This window comes from Megascapheus bottae, chromosome 5 (assembly GCF_031878675.1).
Source record: "Megascapheus bottae isolate mThoBot1 chromosome 5, mThoBot2.hap1, whole genome shotgun sequence".
Taxonomy (NCBI): Eukaryota; Metazoa; Chordata; class Mammalia; order Rodentia; family Geomyidae; genus Megascapheus; species Megascapheus bottae.
In genome coordinates this window covers 71,552,974-71,571,759 of record NC_143513.1, presented here as the reverse complement: position 1 = coordinate 71,571,759, position 18,786 = coordinate 71,552,974, and the positions used below count along the sequence as shown (strand labels likewise).

The window sequence follows — 18,786 nt, the reverse complement described above, 5'->3', positions numbered from 1 at the left end:
ACCTGCATAATTCCTATGAGAAGAAATACCTTAAAATTTCTCTACAATTAAAGTTTTAATTTACCATTTTCCCTAGCAGAACAACTTTTAATCTTTGCCTGTATCATTAACAATGTATTCCATACATTAAAGTCCCCTTATTTTATTTCCGACTAAGTTCCAATTGTTAATATAAATGTATAGCTCAGTTTTTATGTAAATAGTTTTGTATCCCTCACTGTGATTTCTAGGCCATCCAAGTTGTTTTTTAGTTGATGGGTCATCTGGAAACATGCGATTTTCCTTCTAGTTGCCTCCATAAGTTATGCATTCATACAAACAACAGTCACCTATCAATAGTATGTCTTAAACATCACAACAACATTAATAAAGATTAACATCATCAGTTACCACTTATTGCAGGTTGGACATGACATATCTTGGCTTTTCAACTACAAGGAATGACTAAAGGTTTAAAAGTGGAAAGTGATGTAGCACTGAACACCTTCCTATGAATATTCCATCTCCCTGAATATTCTAGTCATTTCTCAAATTATCGTTTAGTTTTCTCTTTAAAAATTGAAATCTGTTCAGACAAGAGTCACTCAACAATCCATCTTAAGCAGTAACAGCTAAACACAAACTCTCTTACAACAGGGAGAAGGGATGAAGGATGGTGTGGGGCAAGAGTTTTAGAAGAAAGACACAGGGATAGAGAGGAAAGGCCACACACTACAGTGGGTAAATGCTGTGTATAAAACAAATTAGAGATATTTTCCAGGGGAGAAACATTGGAATGGCAGTGTATTTGTAGAAAATTAGCAAACAGGCAGTAAATACTAAACCGATTTGAAGATGTATAGATTGTTTTTTTAAGTAATTGAAAATATTAAACCAAGATAATAATTACCTATCACCCTGTCCCAGTTCTCCCAGCTTCCACTCTGTGCTTTATAAAATACACACATAAACACACACACACACACACACACACACACACACACACACACACACACACACACACACAAAACACCACCATGTCAATTCTTCCTGTGATTACATTTATCTCATTAAATAATCTGCTGAGACTGGTACCTGTTGACGTATTGATTTTAGACATTTTATTCTGACCTCTTGCCCAATGGATGGGTAAGGATTTAGCTAAGTTATTTCCTTCTCCTTGTCCCCAATTCTATCATCATCATCCCCTCTCTCGGGTAATTATAATTTTCTATCTGGCTTTAACTCATCACAGTATTTTCTCCCCTGAGAATTCTATTCCTCACACTATAAAATGCCCTGAACACTATTTTACAATGTGGCTCCCCCTACACTGAAAACACTTGGTTTGGGCAGGAAGCAGGATGGTTTGGAGGAAGGGAGGCCGTTTCTGGGAGGAGATGTAGGAGGATCTGATGTCTGAGTTGAACCTTGAAATTTGAGGTGCACAGGCACAGGGATGGTTAGCACCATTCCACAAAGAATGGACATGGCAGAGAGAAAGGGGAAAGAGAGTCACCACAAAAAGTCTAAGTGGGCAAAGAATGATGGATATAAGCAAGCAGGTCCTTTATCCACAGGCAGGCAATTTCAGCCTGCAGCTGACTGGGTGAGTCAGGAGCAGGTTCAAGATTCATCAAAGGTTTTATCACCTGTGCTCCTCCTGTTCACCCACCCAGGTTGTACCATAAGCACTTGGCCTACCACCACAACACAACAGCTCATCGATCAGCCATGAGGGCTAAGAGGGACTAAATTAGAATGGCAATTCTTTTCCTTTTATTAAAACTTCACACAAGAGAAAGAGAAATAGTATAGTTAAATGAACATCTACATGAAAAATAGTAAATAATTCCATGATCTGAAATTGAAAAAGAAATAAAATACTAAGGAAACCAACAAATAAGTGCCTTTTAAATGATTCCAACAGGACAATACTTCTCAAATCATGTCAAAGACATATTTAAAGGGAGATTCTAAGTTTGGGTTTGTCAAAAAAAATTACTGCCAATCAATAGTCTTTTGCTAACACGAGTCATATCAGTTTGATATAATAACAAAAAGACTGATTCAATTACCTTAGACATTACGTGATGTGTACAGAGCTGAGTCATTTGCTAATGAACTGGATTTTGGTTTTTAACTGTGAGATTTAGGTCTGTTTCTCATTCTGATTTGCCTGGCAAATCATGCATCCATGATCTTCCTCTTGCTTAATTGAGGAAGGGAGGAAGAAAAATCCAACATTTTAGTATGGCATTTTCTACTTCTGCACTTATTTAATACATTCATGCACTCTGATTCATCTTTCCTTTTACAATTACATTTTAAAAGTCATATTAAGCATCCAGAGATAGTGAAATAAATGTCTCCATTCAAATGAACATTTTGTTCAAGATAGCTTATGTCTTTTTTCCCCCCGTATCACCTCATTCATTGCTTCTTCACATTTATCTGAAGATTCTTTAATAACTGTAGTTAGCTGGAACCTTTTAATAGCTGTTGCTTTATATTATGTTGGGAACCTTTCAAAGAGAAATTCTTGGAATATTATGTTCTCTTTTATTCAGACTATTTTTATATTTAACTATATTCCTACTCTAGATAGATATCTACTTCCTTTCTAATTGTCTAATCTTCACTTCATGAAGTGACTGGACAGTACAGACTGACAAGAAGAAACAGGATGAAGAGCTCAGGCCCCTGAGATTCTAAAGGAATTCTACTGCTTTCAGGTGGACTCTTTCTTCATTATAGTATAGAGGTCATGCCAAACATTTCCCTAATACTTAATCTTCCTGACTTTACAATTACATAAAGCAACAAAAAGCAGTAACACATCAGTCACTAGATAAACTAAACTAGATAAACTAAAAAGTTACTTAGGAAGTAAATATAGATAAAAATGTCTTCAAAGATCTTTGTCCTACTCAGGGTTGTATCATTTTCCATCTGAAACATATTTAATCCATGACATAATTTATATATATTTCATCCCCTTTGTTTTGTCTTTCTTTTTACAATAGTATTTATTTCTATTTTCTTCACTTTGAATTGGTTTCAGTTCGTCATTCTTCCCAAATGTAGATGGGTACATGCTGTTTATGCATTATTGAAATATAAGCCAAGTATTATTGGCTTGTACCTGAAATCTTACTCAGGAGGCTAAAATATGAAGATAGTAGTTTGAAGCCAGCTTGGACAGAAAAGTCTATCAGACTCTTATCTTTAATAAACCACCAAAAAGCCAGAAGCAGAACTATGGCTCAAGTGGTAGATTGCCAACCATGAGAGCTAAGGGGTAGCACCAAAACCCTAAATTCAATCCCTAGTACTAGCACCAAACCAAACCAACCCCAGATTGAAAATCTACATAAAACATATATATGACAATGAACACCAAACACACAAAATTGAGAGTCAAAGTGCCTACAAGATATAAGTCCATGACATTAGCAAAAGAACAGTTTACCAGTCAAGATTGTAGGGATTACTAAAAAGGAAGCAGTAACTCAAAAGTCCAAAAATGGAAACACCTGACCCATTTTCTTACATTGGTTGACCAGTTTATCTAGACTTACACTCTCTGTCACATAATGGCTCTGTGAACTTCAGGAAGTTGCTTACTTTCTCTGAACTTGTTAAAGAGGAACAACAATAATAATAATACTTGGAAACTAATAATACTGCCATACATTGCTAGGCACTAACAACTCCTGCTCTGATTGTTAAAACAGATTGCACAACTGGTCCAGAAATGATGATGATCATGGTAATGATAATGATGATGATTTGGGTCATGAGGCTTGAACTTAGGCCCTGGGAACTGTCCCCAAGCTCTTTTTGCTCAAGGCTAGTACTCTACCACTTAGCCACAGCACCAGCACCACTTCTGGTTTTCTGGTGGTTAATTAGTGATAGTAGTCTCATGCACTTCTCTACCTTGGCTGGCTTTCGAAACGAAATACTGAGATCTCAGCCTTCTGAGTAGCTACGATTATAGGCATGAGCTACAAGTACCTGGCTCAGAAAATCAATTCTTTTATCATTCATCTTCTCTCTGCTATAGTTAGTTTTTATGTATTGTTTGACTTAACTCTAGCCCCTAGAATTCAGGTCCTAATTCCACCAGTTACACTTAAGAGCTTTCAAACCTGGCTCTAGAGAAATGATAGGTATTTTCTAAACTCAAGGAGCCCTCAATGAAAGGGGTGACTGTAAAATGGGTGAAATGGGAATTCTGTTTATCTTATATACATGGTCTCCCCAGCTCCCAGACATCTCTTCTTTCTTTACTCTCTTAACATCTTCCTCTTCCTGTTAATTACACCTTCAGCAGTCTTTTATCAGCAGATACTCATCATCTCAAAGGGAAAAATATACAGATAATATATGGCAGGTGCAAAGACAATGGGCCAGACAGCCTGGTTTCAGCTTCTTTGAGAACAAAAGGATATTTGCTATTTCTCTTTTATCTATTAAAGCCCAGGCTTGACCTATTTTTTCCCCTTATTTTTTTTAGTTAAAAAAAAAACAACAAGTAGAGAAAAGGGCCTTGCTTAGCAAAGAGGAGGACATAAGCTTTATTCAATGTAAAGGGCACTGGGTTCCTTATTCATCAGTTCACCAAATAGACTTCTGAGCTTTAAAAACTAATTATAGGAGGACAGTGTGACTTTTTCAGTCCTTCTGGCTCAAGCCATGTTCTGAGGTGTTCTAATGTACTAAATCAAGCCTGGCTGCTCACTCTACCACACTGGAATATAAATGAAGTGCCCTCATTCCTCCTTGCTCTCAACTTCTAATCTAGAGAAAGAATGTGACAGTTTAAGAGGAAATAATCAATCACAGGCAAACACAAAAGACCTAAAATTTGACTTCTCTTTTGTTAAAGCAAAGAGTTTGTTTTTAAAACTACATCCTTATGTAAAAACATGAGCAATCTCTCAGACATAATATTCAATGAAGGAAACTAGTTACTATGATTATAATTACATAAAATTTTGAAACAAGCAAAATTACAGTATGATGATAAAAGTCAGAATAGTGGTTAACTTAAGGGTAGACCTTTTGAGGACACTAGAAAAATTCTGTGTTTTGACCAGGGAGGAAGTTCCTTGAGCATAAGCACACAGAATATGTTATCATGTTATAGAGTTAAATTGTACTACACATAAATCATATTTAAATGAGCAAATATTAGCTGGGTGTGGTGGGTCACACCTATAGTTCCACCTACATGGGGGATTGCAACTCTGTTGAGGCAAAAAGTGAGACTCCAGGCTAGGAGTTTGGCCTAGCGGTACAGTGACTGCCTAACATTCATGAAGACTTGGGTTCAGTTCCTCAGTACCATATACATTAAAAAAGCCAGAAGTGGAGCTGTGGTTCAAATGGTAGGGCTCTAGCCTTGAGAAAGCCAAAGAACAGTACTCAGGCCTTAAGTTGAAGCCCCAGCATTGGCAGAAGAAAAGAAAGTGAGACTCCATCTAAAAAAATAACCGGAGCAAAAAGGGATGAAGGTGTTGTTCAAATGGTAGAGTGTTTGACTAACAAGTGCATAGTCCTGAGTTCAAACCACAGTACCCCAAACCAATCTCCAGAGAAACAACCATCCCATTAAAAGATGGGCCAAAGACTTAAAGAGAGTCTTCTCTGAAGAAAAAATAAAAATGGCTTATAGACACATGAAGAAATGCTCGATATCTCTGGCATAAAAGAAATGCAAATCAAAACAATTCTAAGATTCCACCTCACTCCAGTTAGAATGGACAGGATCAAGAAATCTAATAACAACAGATGCTGGAGGGGATGTGGCCAGGAGGGATCACTACTACACTGTTGGTGGGAGTGCAAACTCATTCAACCACTATGGAAAGCAGTATGGCAGTTACTCAAAAGACTAAACATAGAACTCCCCTATGACCCAGCAATCCCACTACTTGGCATTTACCCAATCGACCAGAAACAAGGACATACTAAACTTACTAGCACAACGATGGTCATTGCAGCACTATTTACCATAGCAAAGATATGGAACCAACCCAGATGTCCCTCAGTTGATGAGTGGATCAAGAAGATGTGGTATTTATACACAATGGAATTCTATGCTGCTATCAGAAAGAAAAACATTGCTCCATTTGTAAGGAAATTGAAAGACTTAGAAAAAAATCATATTAAGTGAAGTAAGGCAGACTCAAAGGAACATAGGCTCAATGGTTTCTTTCATTTGTCATAATCAATAGAAACCTTGGGCTCTCCTAACAGAGATTAACAATAGAACAAAATCTAGATACATAAGGCCATATAGTATGACACTAAATGTAAAGACCTCCAGGATATAGAAACAAAAATGAGTGATTGTTGTCCTTAATGTACTATGTTATCTCTCATCTCTTTAGCTGTCCCTTGGTTATCTCATATTGTTACAATATTTCACCTTGTTATCTGATATCTTTTATATATGCTTAATTGGTTATTTGAAATTGGATAAGGAAGGGGGGAAACAAGATGAGCAGGGGGAGGGAAATGGGGACATGACATGAGAAAGGGTATCAATGTTTGTGAAGTAATGCACCTTCTATCTGGTGAATATAATGCAACCCTTCTATTACTTACAATAAAAAAATATATGGAAAAAACCCCACAGTACCACAAAAGAGTTATTTGCATAATTAATTTTAAAGTTTCCATCTTCAAGGTTATGATGGGAAGTTGAATAATACAGTGAAGAAATCAAAAGTCAAGAAAGCCAGAACATTTTTTAATTCTACTTCCTTTAATTCAAAGAATAAAGATGGTACACAGGTTCATCTCTTTGGGATAGGATTCTCTTCCTGGAATAGAGTTAGAAATACTTTTAATTCTATGCCACTCAATATATTTGATACAACTGATTAAAAATCTTCTGTGAGTAGAAAACATGATTAGGAAATTATAGGATAACAAATTAATGAAGAACGACACACACATTCATTTAAAATAATTGTAAAACTGGAAAGAATAAATTACTCCCCAGCGATTGCTTTTAAGATAATTATTATGGCTAGTAGTTCTCTTAAAAATCTGGGAAAAGGATAAGATGATATTATTTCTATAAACAGATCCTACAGCTGACTTTTGACCTAAGATCAGTCGTTGCTTCTACTTGGAGGGTTAATCAATCTCTCAATCATACTGGACTTCTGCTGACAGAATATATCATGAAGAAACACTCTACTATTTAAGCCATAATAATGTGATCTAAAGTGAAATACTAGGAATAGAAAAAAATCAATAGTGTGTGATTTTTTTTCTAATGCTGGGAGTGCATATTTACAAACCCAAAGTTTTGAGGAATCTATCTCCATGTCTTTTTTATAAGTGGGTGTTTCTTAAATAGGCTAAAACATGCCTTATCCATAAAATAATTAATATGCCCAAGTTAGTGATACATTTTGAAGTTTCTTTAGTAAAAGACAGCACACCAAGAGAATAAAGAGACAACTCATAATGAGGGAGAATATTGATCTAGCTACAGCAAAGAAGTTTTAAACCAATAGACTATCTAATTAAAAACAGAAAAAAAGATTTGAAAATGTATGTTATGGAAGAGAATAACAAATAGCCAATTAATACATGAAAGTACACTGAAAGTTGTTCCACTTCATCATGACAGGAAAAATGCATATAAAAGGACAACATGATGCCTCTGCACACCCACTAGAATGGCTACAATTAAAAAGATGGCGATAACAAGTGTTGGTGAGATATGGAGCGACTAGAACTCTTCCATCCCACAGTGAGGGAATAAACTCACAAACACTGTGAAAATTGTTAGACTTTGTGAATTAAACTCAACATCTGTATGGAGTATTACTCGAAATTCTACTCCTAGCACATGCACAACATTGCATACGTATCTCACTGATGCTTTGGGTTGTCCAATATTAGGTTGGTAGGAGTATCTCATTGGCATTTAATATGTATTTCTCTCATTAGTGTTGAAATCTTTTAAATGTATTTTTGAGAATAAATTGGGTAATCTCTTTCCCTTTTGTAAATCTACTGTCTGACACAGTTAACTTTGAGAGATTTATTTATTTACAGCTGTAATCCACATTCTGATACAGGTGAACCAAAGTTCTAAGATAAATTGAAAGTAAAACAATGCCCATTGCTTCCTCTACTCCCTGGTCTGTGCTTCTATATACAGATCCTATTTTACATTTTATTTTTTTATCCATTTGTACCATTTATTACCTTATTTTCATAATCAAAAGACAGTAGGAATGAATCTAGTTTTAATGTGACAAAAGTACTACCAAATCATTCATCTCCTTTACAAAGTTAAGATGACAGAGGTAAAAATCTTTCACTGTGACAAGCCAGCCACTTGAAAATGAATAGCTCCATCAACTTCCATGACTAAGTAAATAATTTAAATTGTACAGGGGTAAATGTTGAATGATGCTGTTGAGAGAGATCTTACTGTTCTCAAAACAAGCAGAAGACGGGCACAACACAACCCATGTAAATTAACATGGCAAATATATTTTGTTTGTATGCTACAGAAAGTCCAGCTAATAATCCTGACTTGAAGAAACATGACCAGAACAGTGACACACACTATGTGAGCAGGAACCTTATCTTATTGTCATGTTTACAGGAAACACCTTCAATAACTGCTGAATAAATGAATTATACAGTTTCTTCTATATAGAGCGAATGGTATTTAAATGGTAATTTGTCCCACCTTAGCATTGGTCCAGGTTGTACTCATGCCTGTTTCTTCCTTCCAATGTTTTGAATTTAAGACATACTTAGATGAAAAGTAAGGTAAGACAGGGGAAAACACATTTTCAAGTTCAAGTAATTGGCCCTTTCAGACTGCTAAAATTTCATGTAAGAAAGACTTGCTTGCACATGAATTTTTCCTATTTATGTTTAATATCATAATATCATTAAGAAGAAAGATCTTTACCTGATGAAGTCTTCTTCGTCTTCTCTCTTAGGTCTCAGCTGTTTGGGCTGGGCCATGTTAATCCAGTTTGGTAGAGATTTCAACAGTCTGCTGATATCATCATCTTTTGCCCAAGATGCACTAATAACAAGTTTTTCTTCTGATTGGACAATGCCCCTAAAGAAATGCAACATGAAAGAGATAATTTAGCACAATGCCTGGAATTTAGTTAGTATTATTCGTCTACCTTTGTTTCATTTCTATTTTTAAATGGTCTTAGAAGAAGCAGTACCCACTAATAGACCATATTACTGGGGAATATCCTTTCTATATTTAATTCTCAGTTTCTTAATTGTTGAGCAAAAATCATGAACGCCAGTACTATGACCTACTCCTCTTATCATTGATAATCCTTTAAGAGAAATGTAAGTGACTGATAGATTTGAAGGATGGATCTTACAAAAAGTATATATATGATAAAAAAATATGCACATATATGACAATATACATGGCATCTAAAAGTGACAAACGTGTTACCAAGTCTGTGCTCTGGCTTCTTGGTTTAAACTATCAATTAGTTCTATTAAAAAAAATAGAATGTGTACTCTTCTATTTAAAGCAAATCTACCATCATAAAAAAAATCCTGTGCTCATATGTCAGGCAGAAAAAGCCTTTGATTATTTCTAACTCCAGCGGGCTTTGGCTAGTGACCTAGGGTTGACTGGCTTCGAGTCCTCTAATAGGGCCCATGGGTTGGGTTCACTTTTAACACTGCTCTTCCCAGAATGAATCTCTTCCCAGATTCATCTAAGGGTTCAATTCCAACTTAATTAAAAAGCTTCTCTTTCTGCTCAACATTTCTGTCACTATAACTAATCTCAATTGCCTAAAAGTCCACAGCAACATTGATGACAAAATGTCATTTATATACAAAGGGAAGTCTAATTAGCTGGATTCTCCTTTGAAGATGACCAAGGCTCCAGGAAGTTCCTACAATCACAGATAGGAATATTCTTTGGTGTTAGGAGTCATACCGAGATATGTTACACATTCCTAATACATATATATGGGGTACAGACAATAAAAGTTCCTGGAACCCCTCCCCCCACAAGGGATGTATAGAATCTTGAATCCTGACACCCAGCTGAAAGCAACCCGGTCCATACTGCAAGAAGCAATATTATCTGGTTCTTCTAGGGGTACCTTCTGGAATTGTGCTACTCACTAACAATGCCTGACCATAAAGATATAAGGTTATAAGTAGAGAAACGTTGTCCCTCCATTCTCTCAGATTACTCTCTCAGGAGTCCTTCTTCTCTTGTTACTTCCTTGCATCTTACTCTGATACAAACTGTTGTAAAAATCTAAAGTTCCCAACTTCATTTGCAGTAATAGGCACAATCTCAAAAAAATGTTACTAGCTCAGATTATGATATCACAATTCAAGGGAATCCTCAATAGTCTTTGGCTTTTCACTTTTTGATACTCGGGAACTCAGACCATGCTCTTGCTAGATAAGCACTCTATCCCTTGAGCGGCACCTGATCTCATGTTTCTGCAGGGAGCTGGCCTTGACTTTCCTCTCATAGCTAAGATTAAAGATAAGTGCCACTTCTGGCTTACTGATTGATATGAATTTCTTCTAAAATTCTGCCCAGGAGGTATGACCCTGTCTTAGTCTTCTGACTTTAAAAAGTGTCTTTGATCACTTTCCTGTTCCTATTTCCGTTAGGACTATTAAAAAAACTAAACAACTCTTCCTGTAAGCGGCCTGAGGTGACCTGTGAAAATGGTTCAGTACTCTCTAGACCCAGAAAACCCCACAAAATCATGCAAGTCAAGAGGCTCTTAAGAACACCAGAGAAACAGCTCAGGCCATCAAGGGTATGCATATCCGAAAAGCTACAAAGTATCTGAAAGACTTCACTTTAAAGAAGCAATGTGTGCCATTTCAGAGTTACAATGGTGGAGTTGGCAGGTGTGCCCTGGCCAAACAGTGGGATTGGACACAGGGTCGATGGCCCCAAAGGAGTGCTGAGTTTCTGCTGCACATGCTTAAGAATGCAGAGTAATGCTGAACTGAAGGTTTCTGATGTAGACTCCCTGGTCATTGAACACACTCAGGTGAACAAAGCACCCAAGATGCACTGCTGACCTTACAGAGCCCATGGTAGGATTAACCCATATATGAGCTCCCCGTGCCACACTGAGATGATCCTTACTGAAAAGGAGCAAAGTGTTCCTAAACCAGAAGAGGAAGCTGCACAGAAGAAAAAGGTTTCCCAAAAGAAACTGAAGAAATAAAAACATAGGGCAGGAGAATAAATTTAGCATAAAATAAATGCAAATAAATGAAAAAACCTAAACAAATCAAAAACAACAAACCACTTTTCTAAATCACTTCAATGCTTATCCCCAATCCTTATACTTAAGAGCTTGGGAATGCTTTTCATATATTTTCATTTTTTCCTATAATACATTCTCCAGATTTCGATGTGAGTTTTCCAGATAATGAACTAATAATTCTCTTCAATTCAATATTCATTTCTAGCTCTTCTCTCTTCTTCACAGTTCCTTATCAAATGAGTAATCTTTTGCATAAATGCAGTCCTTTCTCTCCCTATTCAGCAGACGTTAAAATGCCAGTCTGTATCTACCAAGGCTCTGTCTGATATCTGAACTTCAACTTCATCTCTGGGTCACTCAACTTCAACATTTGCTTTTTTGAAATTATTTTTTAAAATTCATAGCAACTTGAGAACACTCCTTTTGAGTTTGGTTACCTATTTGAAATACCTTTAAAGGTATAATTTTTTAAAAATCTAATTTGTATGTTAGGAGCAGCAAAGGGGTTTCCTAAATCTCTGGACTCCATATTTGTATTCATTCATTTATTTTTTAGGTATGAGACTAGGACTCAAACTCAGTACATGATACATTTACTCACTGGCTGGCACTCTACCAACTGAACCACGCCTCTACCTCATACAGGATTGGTTATTTCTTTTCTTTCACATTAGGTCGAATTCAGTTTTAAGTCAATTGCACTAAGAGCTAATGTGCTGTGACTCTCTCCTGGGCCCTGGGTATGATTTATTCTTCACACTCTTTAGGCATTCTGAAGCATCTGATATTTTTAGTTGCTTTTCTTTTGAAATATAATTGCTTTGATTTCTACAATATCACTTCCTCCAGATTCTATTCTTGCTGCTGATGGCTCTTTCCTGGTGGCCCTAACTTAAATGCTGTATTTCACATGACTCTGCACTTGGCTATTTTCTCTCCTTGCCAGACTTGGCTCACCAATAGTCTGATGACTCATTAATCCCTATTTCCACAGCAGCCTTTCATCCAAGTCTTTGACCTACACATCCAAAGCCTTACTGGAGAACTTCATTAGATAGTCCCACTAGCATGTGACATTAAAATACATAAACACCGCTAGGAGTTTGGAATCGTGGCATAGTGCTTGCCTAGCATACATGAAGACCTGGGTTTGATTCCTTGGTATTACATATATAGAAAAAGCTGGAAGCATTGCTGTAGCTCAAATGATAGAGCTCTAGCCTTGGGAAAATCCAAGGACCGTGTCAGGCCTTGAGTTCAAGCCCCAGGACTGGCAAAAAAAAAAAAAAAAAAGCCAACATGGCTTAATGGCACATGCATGTAATTCCACACCAGGAAGGATGGAGTCCAAGAAAATCAAGTGCAGGCCGGCAAGGCTACATAGTGAGTATTGTCTGAAAAACAAACAAACAGACAAACAAAAAAACTCCCAATCCATCCTGTCTTAGAAACAACAAAAAACAAAAGAATCCCCCATCCCCAGTCAGTAAGAATAATATATAAAATAAAAATGAAACAAAAGTAAAGAGAATCAAAAGCAGTTCATTTATTTTCTACTTCTCTCTACTAACGAAACACCTCATCTGCCCTACTGGAATGCCGTTTTATTATTCGAGTCAGGAAACAGAGCTATCTTAATCGCCCATAGTTACCACAGACTGCCAATTCCATCTCCTTAATATCTTATGAACCTGTCATTTCCGGTCCACCTTCACTGTCATTAACCAATATTTATTGGTTCTCACTTGGACTTGGAAATGACCTTGTTGCTGGGCTTCTTGCCTGGAGTGACAAGACCATCAGCCCAACTTACACTCCAATCACAAGAGCCATGTTTCTAAGCTGCAAACATAATCATGTCATTTCCCTCCTTAGGACTCTTCAGGGATTCTTCATTCTGTATATGACCAATGGCAGACGTAGTGTGGCATAAACATGGCTTCCAGCTGGATTTCCCACTGTATTTTTCTGTTCATTTTTCTGTTCATTACTCCAGGTCACATGTCTGTGAACACTGGCTTTACATTCTCGCTAATGAATAGTCCAACGTTTCTTAATTCAATTTATCGTTCTTGTATCTCTGGGTTAGCACTGCCTAAAGAACCTTTCCCTCATTCTCCTCGTTTGACTCTACTTATCAAGTATTACTTGTCTCTGTTTTCAACTCTGACTGCACATTAAAATAACTTGGGGAAGCCCAGCATGGTGGCTGATTTTTGCTACTCTGAAGAAACAGATGGAGAAGACTGTGGCTTGAGGCCAGCCTGGACAAAAAGTTGAAGATCTCTAGCTCAACCAAAAAAAAAAAAAAAAAAAAAAAAAGCTGGGTACAATGGTGTATATCTGATATCCCAGCTACAATGGGCATAAATAGGAAGATTCTGCAGTCCAAGTTGATCTAGGTGTAGCCAAATATTTTTTAAAAATGACTGAATGACAAAGCGTCGTGGTTGTGGTTCAAATAGAAGAGTACTTGAGAGTACCTGCCTATCAAGCACAAGTGTAAGGCTCTGAGTTCAAATTCCAAACAACCAGTTGAGAGAGACCTGTAATAAAGTGGACATTGAGGTCATATCCGAGACCAAGTGATGCCTGTCTCTGCGGTGCTGTTGACAGGTGGCCTGGGTAAAAGAGATGTTTTGTTTCTCAGATGATTCAAATGTGAACTCAAGGGGAACCAGTCACCACTGCCTTACACAAGCTCTTCCTCCCACTGGTCCTGCTATACTCTTTCTTCCTTTCTTTTCCAAGTTAGGATGAACTATCTCAGGGAAGTGCTGATTTCTCACTTGTTTTTGTGTTGATGGTGCCCAATATTATAATTAGTCTTTGCAAGGTGTGTTAAGAACTGAGATAAAAAATAAGGCATCTTAGATTTTAGGAGTCTAGATACTTATTGGCTAAAAGTAGTTTATTGGGTTCATTTTGCTTTGGGACTGAAAAATTCAACCAAATTACATTCAGTGCATCTACGAATATAATACAAGTCAGAGTAATGAATAATGTATACACCTGTGATTCCCCCTGAAAACATTAAACAGAAAAAAGAAATCCTGACTGAAAAAAACAACGGAAGCAAAGATTGGGTGTGGGTGAGCATCACTCTTCTACTGAACTGATTCTAGGTGGCTGAATGCGTGCTCATTATTACCCTCTTGAACACTCTCTGTGAAGAATTTGAGAACTGTGACAAGTGGACACGAATCCTCTTCCCTTCCCTCCCACTTCAGAAAGTAAACAAACAAAACCCTTCTTTTATTCAAATTACTTCATCACTTTACTATTAGCACCTAGGTGTCAAACCTGTCCCCTGGCTTTGTGCTTCCTGTGAGTTAAGAAGGGTGGTGGCATTTTGACATGACTCGTAAAAAAAATTAAAAGACAGATATTTGTAACATGGGGTTATAATGTAAAATTTACCCTTCAGTCTCTTCATCTAGAAAGAACTTTGGCTGGGTGGCTTAATTTCTTGTAGAGCCAAGTTATATGTAAAACTTTACTTTACAAGTTAGAAGCCTGAGCTCAGTTCACTTTCCCAGCATTTAAATCTTTGAGCCTCATGTGGTCTGCCCTGTGGTTCAGGAAATAGTTTGTGTTAGGCAGTATGAGATGGTAGTGTATACTTCATGGGCTATTATTCTCTACTTGAACAAGTAATGAATAAAATACACTTGAGCTTATTTGGACTCTGTCCTAACAGTATCTATTTACTTAGTATTTTTTAAATGACTCTAATTACATGGAAACCTAATAATTTACTAAAGAATAGTTATTCTAATTCAACCACTATATACTATTACTCTAAATAATAAATGCATTAATTCATACCAGAATGGGGAAAAAAAACCCGAAGCAATTCCAAATAGCCTAGTTTGAAATACTGGCATCAGTTAGGTTATAGTCAGTCCTAAGGAAGCAGTCCATTTCAGTGGCAAAGTTTTACCTGGACCTCTTCAACCTGAGTATGGGTAACTTATTCTAAGACTTCAAGTTGCTGAAATTTGCTGACAAGCAGGAGTATGTAGGTTACAAAATTCCAAAACATATGCAAATAGTTCTCTAAAAAGGAGCATTAACATCCCCTCCAAGTATGCTATAAGAAGAGTGAGGTTAATCCTATCAACTAAAACCCTAATCTCCTCATTAATTCACAGCTCATTGGGCCACAGAGACAGAGCCATGTGCAAACCTATTTGTACTGGTTCCCAAGAGGAGAAGGAAAATAGGTGTCTCTCCTAAAATGGTGAGAAGGCACCTTGGGAAGGGTTCCACCCTCCAGACATGGTTGAGTGGATTTCATTCAGAAAACATGTGCTAGTGTCAACTGGCTCTGATGTGCACTACTTCCTTGCTGGAACAGTTGGGAAGCCAAGTGTGCAGGGTCTCTGGACACAGCTAGGGGGCCCAATCTTTCATTAGGGAAACATCAAGGGGGCAGGTGGGGCTAATTGTACTCAACTGTTTGGTGACAGCCAGGGCATGCAGCTGACTTTCCTAGAGTGCATCTTTCAGATACTTCAAATACTAAGAGCCAAGCTAGACACATGTACCCTGTGCAAGGCTGGTCTAGATGAAATATAACTGGTCCATGACCATCAGGGATACAGAATAAAGCTGGCCTTATATTGTTGAAGGAAACCCAAACCAATACAAAATCCAAAACAAACAAGAAAACATCCCTTAACATAAGCTGGATCAGACAGAATACACAGGACCAACACAGAGACCATCAGCTCTTTCCCATGTGACAATGTATTTGTCTATCCAGGAATCACAAATTAAACATCTGACAGCCCTGTAGACTGACTATGGGAAACGATTCAAAAGGACTCCAGGGGAGGAAGATTTGGAATCTGAGAGTTCATGGAAGGTAATTCTTGAAAATAATTTAAGCAGACATTTTCTCATATTTAGAGTCATAATTGTTTGACATTTAAAAGCCTAATAATTGTACTGTAGCATAGGCAGTGGACCAAAAATTAATATAAAATCTGCCTCAATAGTTAATGAACACGTATTTTTCCTATGATAAGCAAATTTAAATGCACTCTATGTTTGAGTGTCCTCAAGATCTTTATAAAAAGAATATGAGATCAAAGAGCTGTATGTTTAAACCTTATTATTCTTACAACTGTATTTAGAATAAAACTAAAATTAGCCACTTTCAAAATACTTCATCAATGGTCCTTAATCTTGGCTGCTCATTAAAACACCTGTGAGACATTTAAAAATATATACCAATTTCTAAGCTTGAAATGGGGTTCAGACTTGGGTATTCAGCTTCCATATAACTGTCGTGTGTGTGTGTATGTGTGTGTGTGTATGTGTGTATCACATTCTCTTTCCCCAATTATCTGCTGATGGACACCTAGTTGATTCCATAACGTGGCTAGTGAACAGTGCTCCCATGAACATGGGAATGAAGACATCTTTGTGACATGCTGATTTCAAAGATTTTGTGTAAATAAATATTAAGAAGTGGAATTTCTATCTTTAATATCTTACCGCCTTCAGTATATATGTCTTTGATCTTCTTCCTTAAATTTATTTCTAAGTATTTAGGTGGGGGTAGCTATTGTGTTACTGTTCTCTAGAATGCTTTTCAGAATCTTCTTTCTGTATTTTTAACTGCAGAGAAATGCAAATAAGTCTGATGTGTTGATTTTATATTCTACAACTTTATCATATTCTGTTGTTGGTTTGACAGGTTTTGGTAGAAGTCATTTTATCAACAAACAACAGTTTTACTTTTTCTTTTTCTATTAGGATTCTTTTCATTTCTTTTTCTTGCCTAATTGTCCAGCAAAGATTATCAATACGGAACTGGTAAGAATGAGCCACTTTGCCTTATTTCAGATCTTAGAGGAAAGGACTTCAAACTTTAATTCTGAGAATCATATTAGCCATGAGCTTGTAATATATGCGGCCTTCACAGTAGTAAGTATATTACTGCTATACCTCATTTGTTGAGTTTACCATGAAGAGATGTTATGTTTTGTCAATTGCTTTTCTGATTAATGCAATGTCACATAGCTTTTGTCCTTGACTTTGTTGTTAATATGATGCATCACATTTATTGATTTGTGAATGTTGATGCATCTTTGCATCCTAGGGATAAATCCTACTTGATCATGGTGACTGATCCTTTTAATGTGTTACGGAATTTAAATGGCTAGAACTTTGTGGGGGTATTTTTATAATTGTCAACTTTTCTATCTGTTTAGATTATGGCTTCCTTTTCTTGTGATGTCTTTGTCTGACTTTAGTGTCAGGGTAGTTGACTTTAGTAATTGCTAAATAAATAAAATAACAGATTATACAGTAAAATTAAATCACCAAACAACAGGGAAATAACAGGATACATAAAAATACATTTCTTAGGCCATTAGCAATTATCAACATTACCAATGAATTATTTTTAAAGTAAATAACAAAAACATCAAGCACAGGCTGGGCATGGTGCCTCATGCCTGGAATCCTAGCTACTCAGGAGGCTGAGATCTGAGAGGATTGCAGTTCAAAGCCAGTCCAGGCACTAAAAAGTCCCTGAGACTCTTATCTCCAATAAACCACCAGAAAACCGGAAGTGGCACTGTGGCTCAAGGGATAGGGTGGTAGCCTTGAGCTGAACTGCTCAGGGACAGCATCCAGGCCCAGAATTCAAGTCCCACGACCAACAACAACAACAAAAATACCAAAAGCAGCTATAATAATCATACTTGCTCACACGGAATTCAACATTCTTCTAAGCACCTTGGTTGTATTAACTTTTGATGTAATAATTCCATTTGATAGATGAAATACACAGACACGGAAGTCAAGGGACCTGACTGTAGTCGACTGGTTGGCGAGGAAAGGCCTGAAGCGGGAGTATACATATTACCTGCTATCCTAAGGCTAGTGCTCTTCACTCCTAAATTGTCTCTCTAAACCACGTGGAACATTTTCCAGGTTTCCTATTTCTTCTTTAATTCCACTGCTTCTTGTTTGGGCTTTACAGTTTCACAATCCAACAGATGCTAGGACTGCAACCTCCCCCGCTCTGACCTTTGCTGCATTAGTAACCTTTCTGAACCCGTTTTCTCATCTGTAAGGAGAATCCAATTTCACAGAGCTGTGAGAGACTAGATAAGCTAATGACAATAAAGTCTTCTGCACAGTGATTGTGTACTTTACGGAGTGTTTATTTCTAGTCTAGTCCAGGTCCTTATTACTGTTCATCAAGGTCACTGCAATAGACTCCTATCTGATCAAGGCAGGCCAAGTCAGGCAGGGGGAATAAGGACTGGCTGCTCACTGGAGAATGTGTAGAATATATGTAAAGGGAGCCACATGGATACTGAACAGCTCAGTGGCCTGGAAAAGTAAAATGAAGGTGTGCCCCTGACCAGTAAAACATGAGTGAAGACTTATGTAGAGAGAACGGGGTAGATGTAGGAAATAATGATGTGGAAAACATCCTAGAACTTGTGGAAGCTGAGCATTCACGCAGAGATTTCTAACTGTGACAGCCATGAGA

General features: G+C 37.2%; 1 protein-coding gene across 1 annotated transcript in view; it reads right to left on the bottom strand.

Moving 5' to 3' along the window:
- Exoc4 (exocyst complex component 4) overlaps positions 1–18,786 on the bottom strand; it is a 662,437-nt gene that overhangs the window by 114,610 nt on the left and 529,041 nt on the right. Inside the window, exon 13 of the mRNA XM_090333323.1 lies at positions 8,942–9,097. Coding sequence (XP_090189449.1) covers positions 8,942–9,097 — 156 coding nt within the window. The remainder of the gene's footprint in view (positions 1–8,941; positions 9,098–18,786) is intronic.